We start from the raw sequence: 12,846 nt of genomic DNA on the forward strand, positions 1-12,846 counted from the left end.
TTATAGAACTCTGTATGATCTAGTACATAGTACTTAAATGATTCAATCATTGAGGTGTTCAACTTCGTAAACTTGTAATATTGAATTCTTGAATCATTACATGTTCTCAAGCTGTCATTAAAGTTCAAATTTTAATTAAAGTTCAATCTTTAATGAGTATAAATTATAAATAGAGAATGCTATCCTTCTGGTAAAAGTGGTCAATTCAACATTAATATATCAAATACAAAATGGCAAAAACTTGAAAAGGTGGACAAACTCAACAGCTGGCTCCCATCTTGCTCATTTATAACCCAACTCCACTATTCCCAGGAATCACAGGATGAAACGATAGATGCAATATATTTAACACTGATATTAATCATTCAAGTTCATTTAGACTTAGGTTAAGATTAATCACATCATTCAAGGAAATAACCTCTAGGGAGATAAGGAAACATTCTAAAAATGGAAACATTCTAAAAATGTTATGTATCAACTTATGATGGAAAACTTCCAACTAGTTATAATCATATATTGCATCAGCTGTAAATCTTCACGTTGAGCTGTGAACTTTAGCCATACCATTTAAGGGAGAGTATATGAACGTGTTCTCAATAAAGAGCAAAATGTGAGATGATATTGGGGCACTCTGTAAGAAAATGTAACTATAATTCAAACTCCAGGGATAAAATCTATACTTAGTCCAGATTTGCAGATTGGGAGATGGCCACCTTAATTTCCATTGCATCAGTGGGACTGTTGTCAGATTACAATCAGACAGGAAGGAATCCTGAGGAGTATGTGAGGATTTAAGCAAGAAGCAATACGCAAAGTTCATGGAAAGCATTTATCTTTTGAAATGGTCTTTCTTTTGTATTTAATACACTTTTAATCAATTAGATCATCCCTTAATTTGCTAGACTGAAAAGGAACAAAAACCCCCTTTAAAATTTAAAACATTAAAGCCTTCATTAGAAGATAGGCAAAACGGTAGTTTATTCAACAGGACAGGCAGCATCTCAGGAGAGAAGGAATTGGGTCGAGACCTTCTTCAGACTGAAAGTCAGGGGAGGGGAAGACTAGGCCACCATTCTTTTTCTCCAGAGATGCTACTTGACCCGCTGAGTTACTCCAGCATTTTATGTCTATCTTCCGTATAAACCAGCATCTGCAGTTCCTTCCTACATTAATCCTTCTATAGGTCTGGTAAATCTGCTCTGCGCACCACTAACATTAATAGCGCCATCTTGATAAGCGTTGCTGAGCGCTGCATAACGTTCTCCAAATGAGGTCTGATAAAAACTCCACCCATTTAAACCTCACCTTCTACATTCCAGTTCTCTTGAGATGGCTATTCCATTGTTTTTTTTTATTGTTTTCAGTGCCTTTTGATCAGATTTTTAGTGACGTACACAATGATAGCCAAATCTATCCATTTCTCCACTGATCTAGTGTTTAAGAATATCTCAACTGCCATGTCAATCCAACAGAGACAGGATTTGTTGGCAAGAACTTCAATTACATTTTCCTGCCCCAAAAGGGATGCAAACTAGATGCTGTTTGGCAATATTCCTATAAAACGGAATCTCATTCTCTTGCTACAGACGTGGGAGTACTTCTGGCCATGCACGCGCTGGCCAGACAACAGGCAGTGTTATAAAGGAAGGCATGTTAAATAATACAATACAAAATATAATATTCTTCAAGCAATATGCTCCTTTTGTCCAACTGAGACCACAAATAATACATGGACAGTGTCCATTGGTTGGTCACATGAAATGAGTCCCCATGTTGAAATGTGATTGCAAAGGCTATTTTCAAGTTGGCAGCGTGCAGAAATTAATTCTCTGCTCTGTGACAAATTGATAGGTCTTCTCGACACTCCTAATACTTGACAATTATTTTTTTTAAAGGATTAAAATAGAAGGAAATGCATACATGCATATCCTTTCTAAAGACTGTATCCCCTGTTGTTGAAGTAGTTTACAATTACAATTAAGCCTTTGCATTTTGAATTCTTGTGGCTCCGTTTACAGTTACAATCATTAACATCTGATGTTTTTTTTAAACCACAAGGCACTCAGGGAACATCTCAACAACAGATGTGGAAGCTGATGATAATATTTTTGGTCGCCCATTCATGCACTCTCAAGAACACACTTGAACGAATGAACGTTTGTTATGCAAGCAGCAATGCATCCCAATGAGACATACCGCAATCTTCCATCCTGTGCAGCTGCACCTCCTGCAATGATTTTTGTAATGAATATACTTGGATCGTCACCAATATGTGGATTATCAGTACCACCTGCAATGCTGAATCCGAGCCCAGAATTCCCCTGTGCAGGAGAACAAATAGAAAATCAAGCATAAAAAATGTGTGCTGAACACATGGGAGAAATCTGGACAATAAAGGTTTCATTTTCTCACATAATTTAAATAGAAACATGCTGGAAATACTGAATAAGTCAGGCAGCAGCTGTGGATTGTGAAACTGCTAAGATTTCAGGACGACGATCTTTTTATATAATCAATGCATAGTCCTAATAAAAGGGATTTGACCAAAAACGATAACTTATTTCTACAAATTAATTCATGGGAGCTGGGTGTACCTGGAAAACTCAACATTTATTATTCATCCTTAAATGGCATCCAGTTGATGATAGTGATCCTTGAAATTCCAAATATTGAACCAATGCCTGTAATGCTTTGAAGTACAAAGTCAAACTAGAATTTAGTCTGAATTACGTTTCTGAATTACTGCATTCCATTGGCGGAGGTGCTTCTTAGTTCTTTCAGAATGTGGTTAACTTTGCCACTGGTGGGTGCTCTCAAGCTAACTCTAGTGAAGGCCATTAGAGACCTCACCCAAAATAAATTCTGTACCCTTCTCATCCTGAATGTTTATCCAATTGACACTGACAATGTTGGAATAGTCACCACCGAGGAACAATGGTAATAATGAGCAAGAAGCTTCTTGTTATGAAATACCGCAGATCTTGATTCAAAGTTTAGAACTGCTTGGTTCATTCCCACCAAATGGCCTACCACCATGCACCATCTCTTGTAGGTTTTTATCTTCCAGGCTGCACTTTGGTGCCGTCAGCGATGGCAGCGGAGCTCGTGTTGTCGACCTCCCCGTGGTGAGCCCTGTCAACTGACCTCAGTCAGGCGAACGACAACCAACAGAGACAGCAGAAGCAGCTTCGTAACTTCTGCTGCCTCAAACGCAAGAAGAAAAAGCGATGGCATCTTCGCAAACAGTCTGTCTGTCTTTTCGTCTTTTTGTTATTTTTAGTGTGTTTTAAAAAGTATGTGTTGATGTTCTCTGGTTCGTTTTATGTGGGGGGTGGGTTGGGGAAAACTTTTTTTTCCAATCTCTCACCTTGCCAGAGATGTGATTTTTTTTCCGGATCATAACTCCAGTCGCTCTACAGCCTAAAATCATGGAGCTGGCGGCCTTGCTCGAGACTGACTTTGAGCCCTACAGCGGGGCAGTGGCCTCACCGTCGGAGCCTGCGATCCCTTGCCTGGGATCGACGCTCCAACCGTGGCCTGCGGATTTCAACATCGAAGAGCTCACAGTCTCGGGTAGGGACTAATATCGGGAAGTTTCAATCCGCAGGAGGTTCGACTAGCCCCGACCCGGGGTCCGATTGCCCGGCGCATGGGAGCTGAGACACCCCCAATGCGGGTGCTTCAACGCCCCAACGCGGAGAGCCCGACCGCCGGCTATGAGAGCCAAGATCGTCCTGTCAACGGAAGGCTCGAGGCCCCCGACCACGGGAGGACAAAGAAGGGAAGAGATTGAACTTTTTTTGGCCTTCCATCACAGTGAGGAATGTGGAGGAGTCACTGTGGTGGAAATTGATGTTAAAATGTATTTTGTGTGTCTTGTTGCTTTTTATTGGTATGACTATGGCAAATCAAATTCCTTGTATATTGCAAAACATACCTGGCTAATAAAGTATGATTATGATGATTTGATTGCTCTACAATTAAGGTAGAAAAGATACTTTACAGAAATGACCAAGATGATTGCACAATTGTTGCATCAGAATCCAATGCCTAGGCTAAAGTTGGGTAGCAAAGGCATTACAAGGAAGGGGCTAGTGAAATCAAGGGATATTGGGAGAAGGCAGGCACAGGTTACTGATTGTAGATGATCAGCCATGATCACAATGAATGGCGGTGCTGGCTCAAAGGGCCAAATGGCCTCCTCCTGCACCTATTTTCTATGTTTCTATGTTAAGTGTCAACAGCATTCCAGAAAAATCTGCAGGGGAGTTAAATGTGCAGCTAACTGGATAGAGGCAGGCTTCATTCTTCAAAGGATGACCAAGAATCAGATGAGTTTTAGTAACAATCCAGTTGTTACCATGACCAATATTATGTTTTTACTCCACAATTCTAGTTACATTATTATTACAATAATTTCATTTAGTTTAGATTCTCCTGTGACTTTGGTGGGATTGGAACTCAATTCTCCAGATCATTAGCTTCTGAATTAAAATTCCTTGTAGTTAGACTAAGCGAGTTAAGTATTTCGACTGAGCATGCGCAGGTCATATAGTGTAAGAAAATAACTGCAGATGCTGGTACAAATCGAAGGTATTTCTTTCACAAAATGCTGGAGTAACTCAGCAGGTCAGGCAGCATCTCAGGAGAGAAGGAATGGGTGACGTTTCGGGTCGAGACCCTTCTTCAGACTGTCGGGGGGCGGGACAAAGGAAGGATATAGGTGGAGACAGGAAGATAGAGGGAGAACTGGGAAGGGGGAGGGGAAGAGAGGGACAGAGGAACTATCTAAAGTTGGAGAAGTCAATGTTCATACCACTGGGCTGCAAGCTGCCCAAGCGAAATATGAAGTGCTGTTCCTCCAATTTCCAGTGGGCCTCACTATAGCACTGGAGGAGGCCCATGACAGAAAGGTCAGACTGGGAGTGGGAGGGGGAGTTGAAGCGCAGGTCATAGATCGCAGGGGCAAAATATTCTCGCCGGCTGATCTGCTGCGTGTAAACAAACCGTCATTTCATTCATATTTTCCAGTTTTGCTTCGTTAAGAAAATACTGCTTTCAAAACTGTTAATTAGGTGTGTATATGGTTAATTTGTACAAAACTATGATGATTTTGTAGGTTTTATTGCTTCATGCTTCAGTGAGTGAGCAAGACAGTGACTGAATAACAAGCATTTTTTATTGTTCTTTGTTTTGGAGGGTGGGTGGAGAATGAAATGAAATGTATGATTTCTATAACTATCAAGAGACATCTGAATGAGTCAGTTCATCTCTGAGGCTAGAATATTTGTCGTGGTTAAAGTTTGATGCAAGTTAAGGACAGTGTTTTCTATTTCAACCTGTTTCAGTGCTGCACCGAATGTGTTCTCTTACCCGATCGCAGACATGCTCGCTGCTTTTTGTCTGAAATATTGAAATTAATGAAGATGTTGCCGTTAAGTCGCACTTCAGAGTTAAGTTGGGGAGTGGGCAATCCCGTGACGCGGGTATGTTTTCATTTTTCGCCGGAGAGGCAAGGAAATCTGGCGAAGTGTTCGTACCCACACACCCATTGACATCAGTCTGAGCCGCCTGCCCCTTTAACACACTCTCTGACACAATGTTCACATCTGCACATTCACAACTCAAACTGTCGGCCCGATGCACAGTTCCCAGGGTAGGTTTTCCTCTTCACTCGATCTTTACTGCGGATTCTCGGGGTTGACGTGTAGTTTCCTAGCTCAGTAACTGTTAAGCTCTCCGAGGCCGCTGCTCCTCAGAGTCTCTGATCCCTGGATTCTGATTCGTCTCATCTTTGTTCTGACATGACCCAGTCATTTTAAACAGTCCAACACCTGACACAGACTCTAGTTGTGTAGGAAGGAACTGCAGATGTTGGTTTAAACCGAAGATAGACACAACAAGCTGAAGTAACTCAGCGGTTCGGTCAGACAACATCTCTGAAGAAAAGGAATAGGTGACGTGTCGGGTCGAGACCCGTCTTCAGACTCTAGTTGTGGTATCAACAACTCACAGTATGTCTGAAATATAATTTATTTACTTGTTTATTTAAAACTGATAGAATTGAGGTCTCTGGTATGAAGGGGCTCCCCACTAACACTTCTGAAGAAAGGCCGAGTTTTATTGAGAACTGGTTGGCATTGGTGTACAAAGAGTTGGCTGGGCAAAGATCAAAATTCACACTATATTCTAACACAAAATGTTGGCTAAGAATCCGTTTAAGATTATAAACTTACAACAAATTAACTGAAGTACTAAGTAATTTATGACACATGACCGTAGCAATTTTGAAATTAGTCCTTTGTCCACTGGGAATAATGGCTGAATAGGTCTGTTAAACGTTTTGTTAAGAAACTCTGCCATTTTTGTCTACAACGTCTCTAGAATTACTGCCAATCCATTACTTATTTTTTAATATCTACATGAACTTCAGCTTCTCTGTTGTCAAGCTTGTATGCAATTAAAGATTTTCCCATCAAGTGCAAAGAATTTTTGAAAGCTTGATGTGAATATTAAGCAGATTTATAGTTAGAAGCATCTTAAAGTAACAGCTTGGATAAAGAGCAGTGCTTCAATCAAACCCTCTGAAAATCAGCAAGGATCTCCTTCTTCGAATTCAGAATGAAAGACTCCATATTGAAATAATTCTTGCTGAAGCAATTAATTTGATTATTATGTGACAAAATATCTGATGAGGATGGCTGGCAAGGTGCTGACTGATATGGGACTACCAATCTGGAGATTTAGGAATTCATTTTCTTTTGCTTAATAATTATAATGGTTAAATAAAAACAAGGGCATCATTCATGTCCTGGGAAAGGAACTTCGCAAATAAATTTAAATTGAGCACTATTTTTCATGATATTCAGCATCTCAGAACAGAATCATTCAAGAAAGAACATGCATACAGACATGTCACATCCATCAGGCAGAAGATTTTGAAACCTGAAGTGACACAAAACCAGGATCAGGAACAGCCCTTTCCCACGTATCATGTTCTTGAACCAACCTGCACTACCCTAATCCTATTTTGACAATGGTGGAACACCTTGGAGCACCTCTTGCACTTGTAATGATTCGCTTTTGTTTAATTGCGTTTTGCACTGATATCTTGACTTTTTTTTGCAGTCTTTTTGCTTTTTACTGCCTTGCAAAAATGTGTCATTGATCTATATTTTGTTTTTGTGTGTCTGTCAATGTGCCTGTGACGCTGCTGCAAGCTAGATTTTCATTGTAACTATCCTCACTGTATTTGCACATATGACAATTTGTCATATTTGTACATATGTACTTGACTTGATAGAAGCAGATTATACTACTTGGATATCCAAACACGTTAAAGAACATAATAGACATTAATTGTACATCTGCGTGACAACTTTTCTTAATTGGAAAATGGGAAAGGATGCTGTTGAGATACAAGGCTATTAAATAATTACAACAGTTGAAAGATTTTCAGGTAATTACAGAATGATTCTACAAGGATACAGTAATATCCATTACTAATCCCCTGGTGCAAAGGTCACGTATTAGTTAGACAAAGCACAACAATATTCTGCAACCAATAAATGTGTTTACAAAAGTTAACGCCACAATAAAAACTGTCTTGTTGCTGTAAATCAAATGCATGGAACCAAATCATTACTTGCACTAAATATTAGATCAAATCATGGTTGATATTTTGTGTTGCAAATATTGCTCTCAAATGTTATAAGTTTGCAACTATAAGTATTCAAATTGAACATGATTTTGTAGATGGACGACCAACAGTTGCCAGTGGAGGTTGCTGAGCAACTTGCATGAATTAGATTATCAAAGAAATGGAAGTTTGAAATACATTCCCATTTACTTCAAATTCATTTAATTTTATATGAACATTCCTCTAACCTGAAAATACCCAATTATGAAAGAAAACATAGCTCCCTTACCCGCTCCAGCGTGATTTCTTCATATTCATAGTCTGTATCAGTACCGTTGACCTGCAAAAGTCCCAAAGATACAAGTAAAACATGATGTCAGCTACTCAAGTTGTATTAAGAAAAACTAAAATGCTTTACGTTTCAGTTTAATACAGAAACAAGGAATTGAAGATGCTGGTTTACAAAAATGGACACAAAGTGTTGGAGTAACTCAGCGGGTTAGGCAGCATCTCTGGAGAACATGGATAGGTGCCATTTTGGTTTGGGATCCTTCTTCAGACTGATTGTGGTTAGGGGAGGGGGGGAATAGGGAGAAGAAAACCAGAAGAGCGGAGAGGCGGGGCAAAGCCTGGCAAGTCATAGATGTGGGGAGTTTTTTGATAGGCAGTTGGTTGGACAACGATCAGAGATGAAAAGACAGAAGGTGTGAAACAAAAGATTTGAAGAGTTGCGAGTCCAGGTGCGAACACAGAATGGGGGGAGTGGGGGTGAGGAGTTTGGTAGTTACCTAAAATTGAAGAATTTAATGTTCACACCATTTGGTTGTAAGCTACCCAAGCAGAATATACACCAATCAGCCAAAACATTATGACCACCTGCCTAATATGCTGTTGGTCCTCCATGTGCCGCCAAAACAGCGCCAACCCGCCGATGCATGGTCTCCACAAGACCCCTGAAGGTATCCTGTGGTATCTGGCACCAAAATATTAGTAGCAGATCCTTCAAGTCCTATACGTTGCGAGGTGGAGCTGCCAGACTTGTCAGACTTGTCCATCCAGCACATCCCACAGATGCTCAATCGGATTGAGATCTGGAGAATTTGGAGGCCAGGGCAGCACCGTGAACACTTCATCATGTTCCTCAAACCATTGTGTGCACTGTGGCAGGACACATTATCCTGCTGGAAGAGGCCTTTGCCATCAGGGAATACCATTGCCATGAAGGGGTGTACCTGGTCTACAACGATGTTTAGGTAGGTGACACGTGTCAAAGTGACGTCTACATGAATGGCCGGACCCAGGATTTCCCAGCAGAACATTTCCCAGATCATCACACTCCCTCCACCTGCTTGTCGTCTTCCCACAGTCAGTTCGGACCAGACGGGTTAGCCTTCGTTGCCCTCGCTCATCGATGAGCCTTGGGTGCCCAACACCCTATCGCCAGTTTGTGGTCTGTCCCTCCTCGGACCATTGTCGGTAGGTTCTCACCACTGCTGACTTATTCACTTCACCTGTCAGTGGTCATAATGTTTTGGCTCATCGGTGTATGGGGAGCTGTCTCTTTAGTTAACCTGTGGCCATTCAGGTCAAAACTGGCATTAGGAATTTGGTTAAATCGATTGGTTTATATTGTGAATACTTTATGGTCACAAGAAAAAGGTGAACTTTGGAACTTGATTGCACTTCGGATCTAGCTAGAGTTTGTAGGTCTTCAAATTTTTAATTTAAAGATAATGAATATCACAATTAATGAAAGTTCTTCATGTCTAATTTCCCTGCATACAATTCACCCATCTGCAGGCTTTCATGATCCATAATTCCCAAAGGATTATTCATGTAATATTTTGCCAAATGAAAGTCACAGCTGCAATTTTTGCCTAGTGCAAATACACAAGATTTTTTGCCAATAAAAAAACAAGTGACAAATTGCAATGTGGTTAGAAGCAGCTGAGAGAAAACATTAGCATGGTAATGTACACTTAAAGTTTATTAGTACTTATGGCTTTGCACAATTTTTATCAGTGGTGACTAGCTGCACACTGGTTTCAGAGAATAGAAATTGAAACTTGGTGACAGCACAATTACTAGAAGAATAAACCAACCTGAAGTGGTCCATAAAACAAGAAAACGGGAAATCTAAGTACATGAGGAAAGATTAATAAAGGAGAATTGGACAAGCAAAATAAACAAACGTCTTTTCTGAAACTGACTGGGAAAGGAACGTAACATTAGCACTTTGGCAGTGGGAAATGAAGAGCAAAGCAATATAGTCTGAGGGAACCACTGGCTATGTCCTCAATGGATTTGAAAAGTTTCGACACGATTGAACTTTGTTTATCCCAGGAGGGAAATTGATCTGCCAACAGTCATCAAACACAACAAGAAACGTGAAATTAAAGTGAGGTGTGCGTTTTTACACTTCTTGCTGCCTGACCTGCTGAGTTACTCAGGCACTGTTTTTTTTATATGGAAGTTATTGGCAGAAGGGGCTTTGCAAGAGGAAAGGAAAATGTATCTCAACTAAAAGGTGGTAGAGGTCTGCATCTCAGTGCCTGAAAGGTTTGTGAAGACAAAGTGTCTCATCACATTTAAATGATGTCTGAAGAACGGTCATGATCCAAAACGCTGTCTGTCCATTTCCCTCTGCGGATGCTGCCTGACCCATTGAGTTCCCCTAGCACTTTGTGGTTTTGCTTCAGATTCCAACATTCGTAGAATATTGTGTCGCCACATTTATATAATGCATTTTGTCTGAAGAAGGGTCCTGGCCCAAGATATCACCAATCCATGTTCTCCAGGATTGCAGTCTGACTCACTGAGAGGGTTATATAAGAAAATAACTGCAGATGCTGGTACAAATCAAAGGTATTTATTCACAAAATGCTGGAGTAACTCAGCAGGTCAGGCAGCATCTCAGGAGAGAAGGAATGGGTGACGTTTCGGGTCGAGACCCTTCTTCAGACTGAAGAAGTTATGTAGTTACCCCAGCACTTTTAGTCTTTCCTTTGTAAACCAAGCTTGTTTCTACATAATGTTTGGATGTGTAGTTAAAGGTTTTTTACTTACATAGCTGTGGACCTAAAGGAGGCGAGGTTGAATAGCTTATTTTTTGAAAAGCAGTTATGATAGGCCAAATGGCGTTTATCTTAGTTGTTCCACAATTCATTCAATCATTTTAAACATTCCCCAAGATGTAATCATAACTTTTCAAGATGATATTTAGCTTTACACAAATGAAAAGCTTTAAAGAATTACGATAAAGCTTTCTCAGCACATGACACGGAGGAAATATCTGAGCCATTTGCTGCCATCTGATTTGACAGCAAAATGAAATAAGAACAGAAGTTTTCAATCAGATTGATGGGAAAGTGAAAATGAGATTGTTTAATTACACTTCACAGTTGTGGAAAGATAAACAAATCTCTTGCATGGTTTCTCATTGTAGAATGGAATAAAGCATGCAAATCAAAATTCAACAGTGGAATGAAGAAGGGTGCAATCAGTAAAATCCACAGTGCTATCAATCATGCACTTGCAGACAGAGTCATATAGTCACACAGTACCGAAACAGGTCTGCCCTGACCATTAATCAACCATTTCTTCACAAGCTCCATTTTCATTTTCCCCACACTCTCAGGAACACTTCTCTTCCCCAAATCCTCCCATTCCCCACACCCATGCTTGTAATTCCCCATTGCCACACTGGAGGCAATTTCCAGCCGCCAATTAACCGATCAGCCTGCATGGCTTTGGATTGAGAGGAGATATTGGATGACTTGGAGGAACCCCACGGGTTAACTTCACACAGTCATGACCAGAGGTCAGGATTGAACCAAGATCACTGGAGCTGTGAGGCAGCTGCTCCGTTAGCTGCACAGCTGTGGATGAGGAACCTGGATAAAACAGGAAACTGTAGATGCTGGTTTACAAAAGAAGAAAGTGCTGGAATTACTCAGCAAGTCAGGCAGCATCTCAGAAGAACATGGATATGTGACATTTTGGGTTGGGACTCTTCTTCAGACTGATTGTTTGGGGGAACGAGGGGGGAGAAGATTCAAAAGCGGGGGGGGGGGGGGGGTGGATAAAACCTGGTATATAATAGGCCCAGGACTGAAAGGTCAGTGTAGAAATGAGAAGAGGAGTTAAAATGGTTAGCACCCAGGAGATCCTACAGGTCTTGTCGGACTGAGTGCAAGTGTTTGGTGAAACGGTTGCCAAGTCTATACTTGGTCCCATCTAGGTACAGGAACCCACATTGGGAACAGTGGATGCAGTAGATGAGGTTAGACGAGGTGCATATGAACTTCTATCTCACCTGGAAGGACTGCTGGTGTCTCTGGAGCTGGCATAGGGATAGGTGTTGCAGCTACCACCTGCATTTGCACCTATTTTTCCCCTCCCCTTCCACATATATTCCTTCCTCTAGCTTTGCAATTTACAACTCTTCAACCCTTTTGTCTCACACCTTCCATCCTTTCATCTCTGAACATTGTCCAACCGCCAACCTCTCGTATAACCCTCCTCATCTTTGCCAGCCTATTATGTGCCAGGATTTGTCCTCCCTCTCCTCCAGCTTTCATTTACCCCCCCCCCCCACCATCAGTCTGAAGAAGATTCCCGACCAGAAACATCACCTCTCCATGTTCTCCTGAGATGCAGTCTGACCTATTGAATTACTTCAGCATTATGTCTCTTCTTTTGGAATAAAGCAAACTGGCTACAGTTTTCTCTACAAATCTAACTAAATACTCTGGCAAGCATTCTGGAAAGTTACTGTTCATGTTCCACTTTTCTTTTAAAAAGGAGTATCTTCACAGGACGAAGAGGTGGTTAAGGGACTCTTACTCTTAACCTTTAGAGGTGTGGGTGCACCCTTAACTTTCAGAGGTTCAATGCATCAGCTTTAAGCTACTGGTGAAAACTAAATATTACAGTAATTGATTTTCCAAGCTCGCCATTTGGCTTTATGTGAATAATTTGGTATTCAATTAAATGTGCTAAATGTCATGTCGGTTCAGATTCTGAACACTTCAGTAAAGATTCTTCGATCTAATTATGTAGATCCTCCACACAGGTTCTAGATGCCCTGCAGAGTCGATAACACTGTAGTGACTTGAGTCACAAAAAATCCATCAAAAGTGGCATGAGAGGCAGGCACTGTTCACCCATGACAAGACTCTGACAAAATTTTATTCAAATCAATGAAG

At 40.9% G+C, this 12,846-nt stretch overlaps 1 protein-coding gene across 29 annotated transcripts in view; it reads right to left on the reverse strand.

Annotated features, from left to right (window-relative positions):
* LOC144599431 (disks large homolog 1-like) overlaps positions 1-12,846 on the reverse strand; it is a 354,144-nt gene that overhangs the window by 112,568 nt on the left and 228,730 nt on the right. For all 29 annotated transcript variants that reach the window (XM_078410310.1, XM_078410309.1, XM_078410307.1 and 26 more), the window contains 2 exons: positions 7,929-7,979; positions 2,197-2,321 (listed from right to left, as the gene is read on the reverse strand). In XM_078410310.1, coding sequence (XP_078266436.1) covers positions 2,197-2,321; positions 7,929-7,979 — 176 coding nt within the window. The remainder of the gene's footprint in view (positions 1-2,196; positions 2,322-7,928; positions 7,980-12,846) is intronic.

Source organism: Rhinoraja longicauda, chromosome 13 (genome assembly GCF_053455715.1).
Source record: "Rhinoraja longicauda isolate Sanriku21f chromosome 13, sRhiLon1.1, whole genome shotgun sequence".
Lineage (NCBI taxonomy): Eukaryota > Metazoa > Chordata > Chondrichthyes > Rajiformes > Arhynchobatidae > Rhinoraja > Rhinoraja longicauda.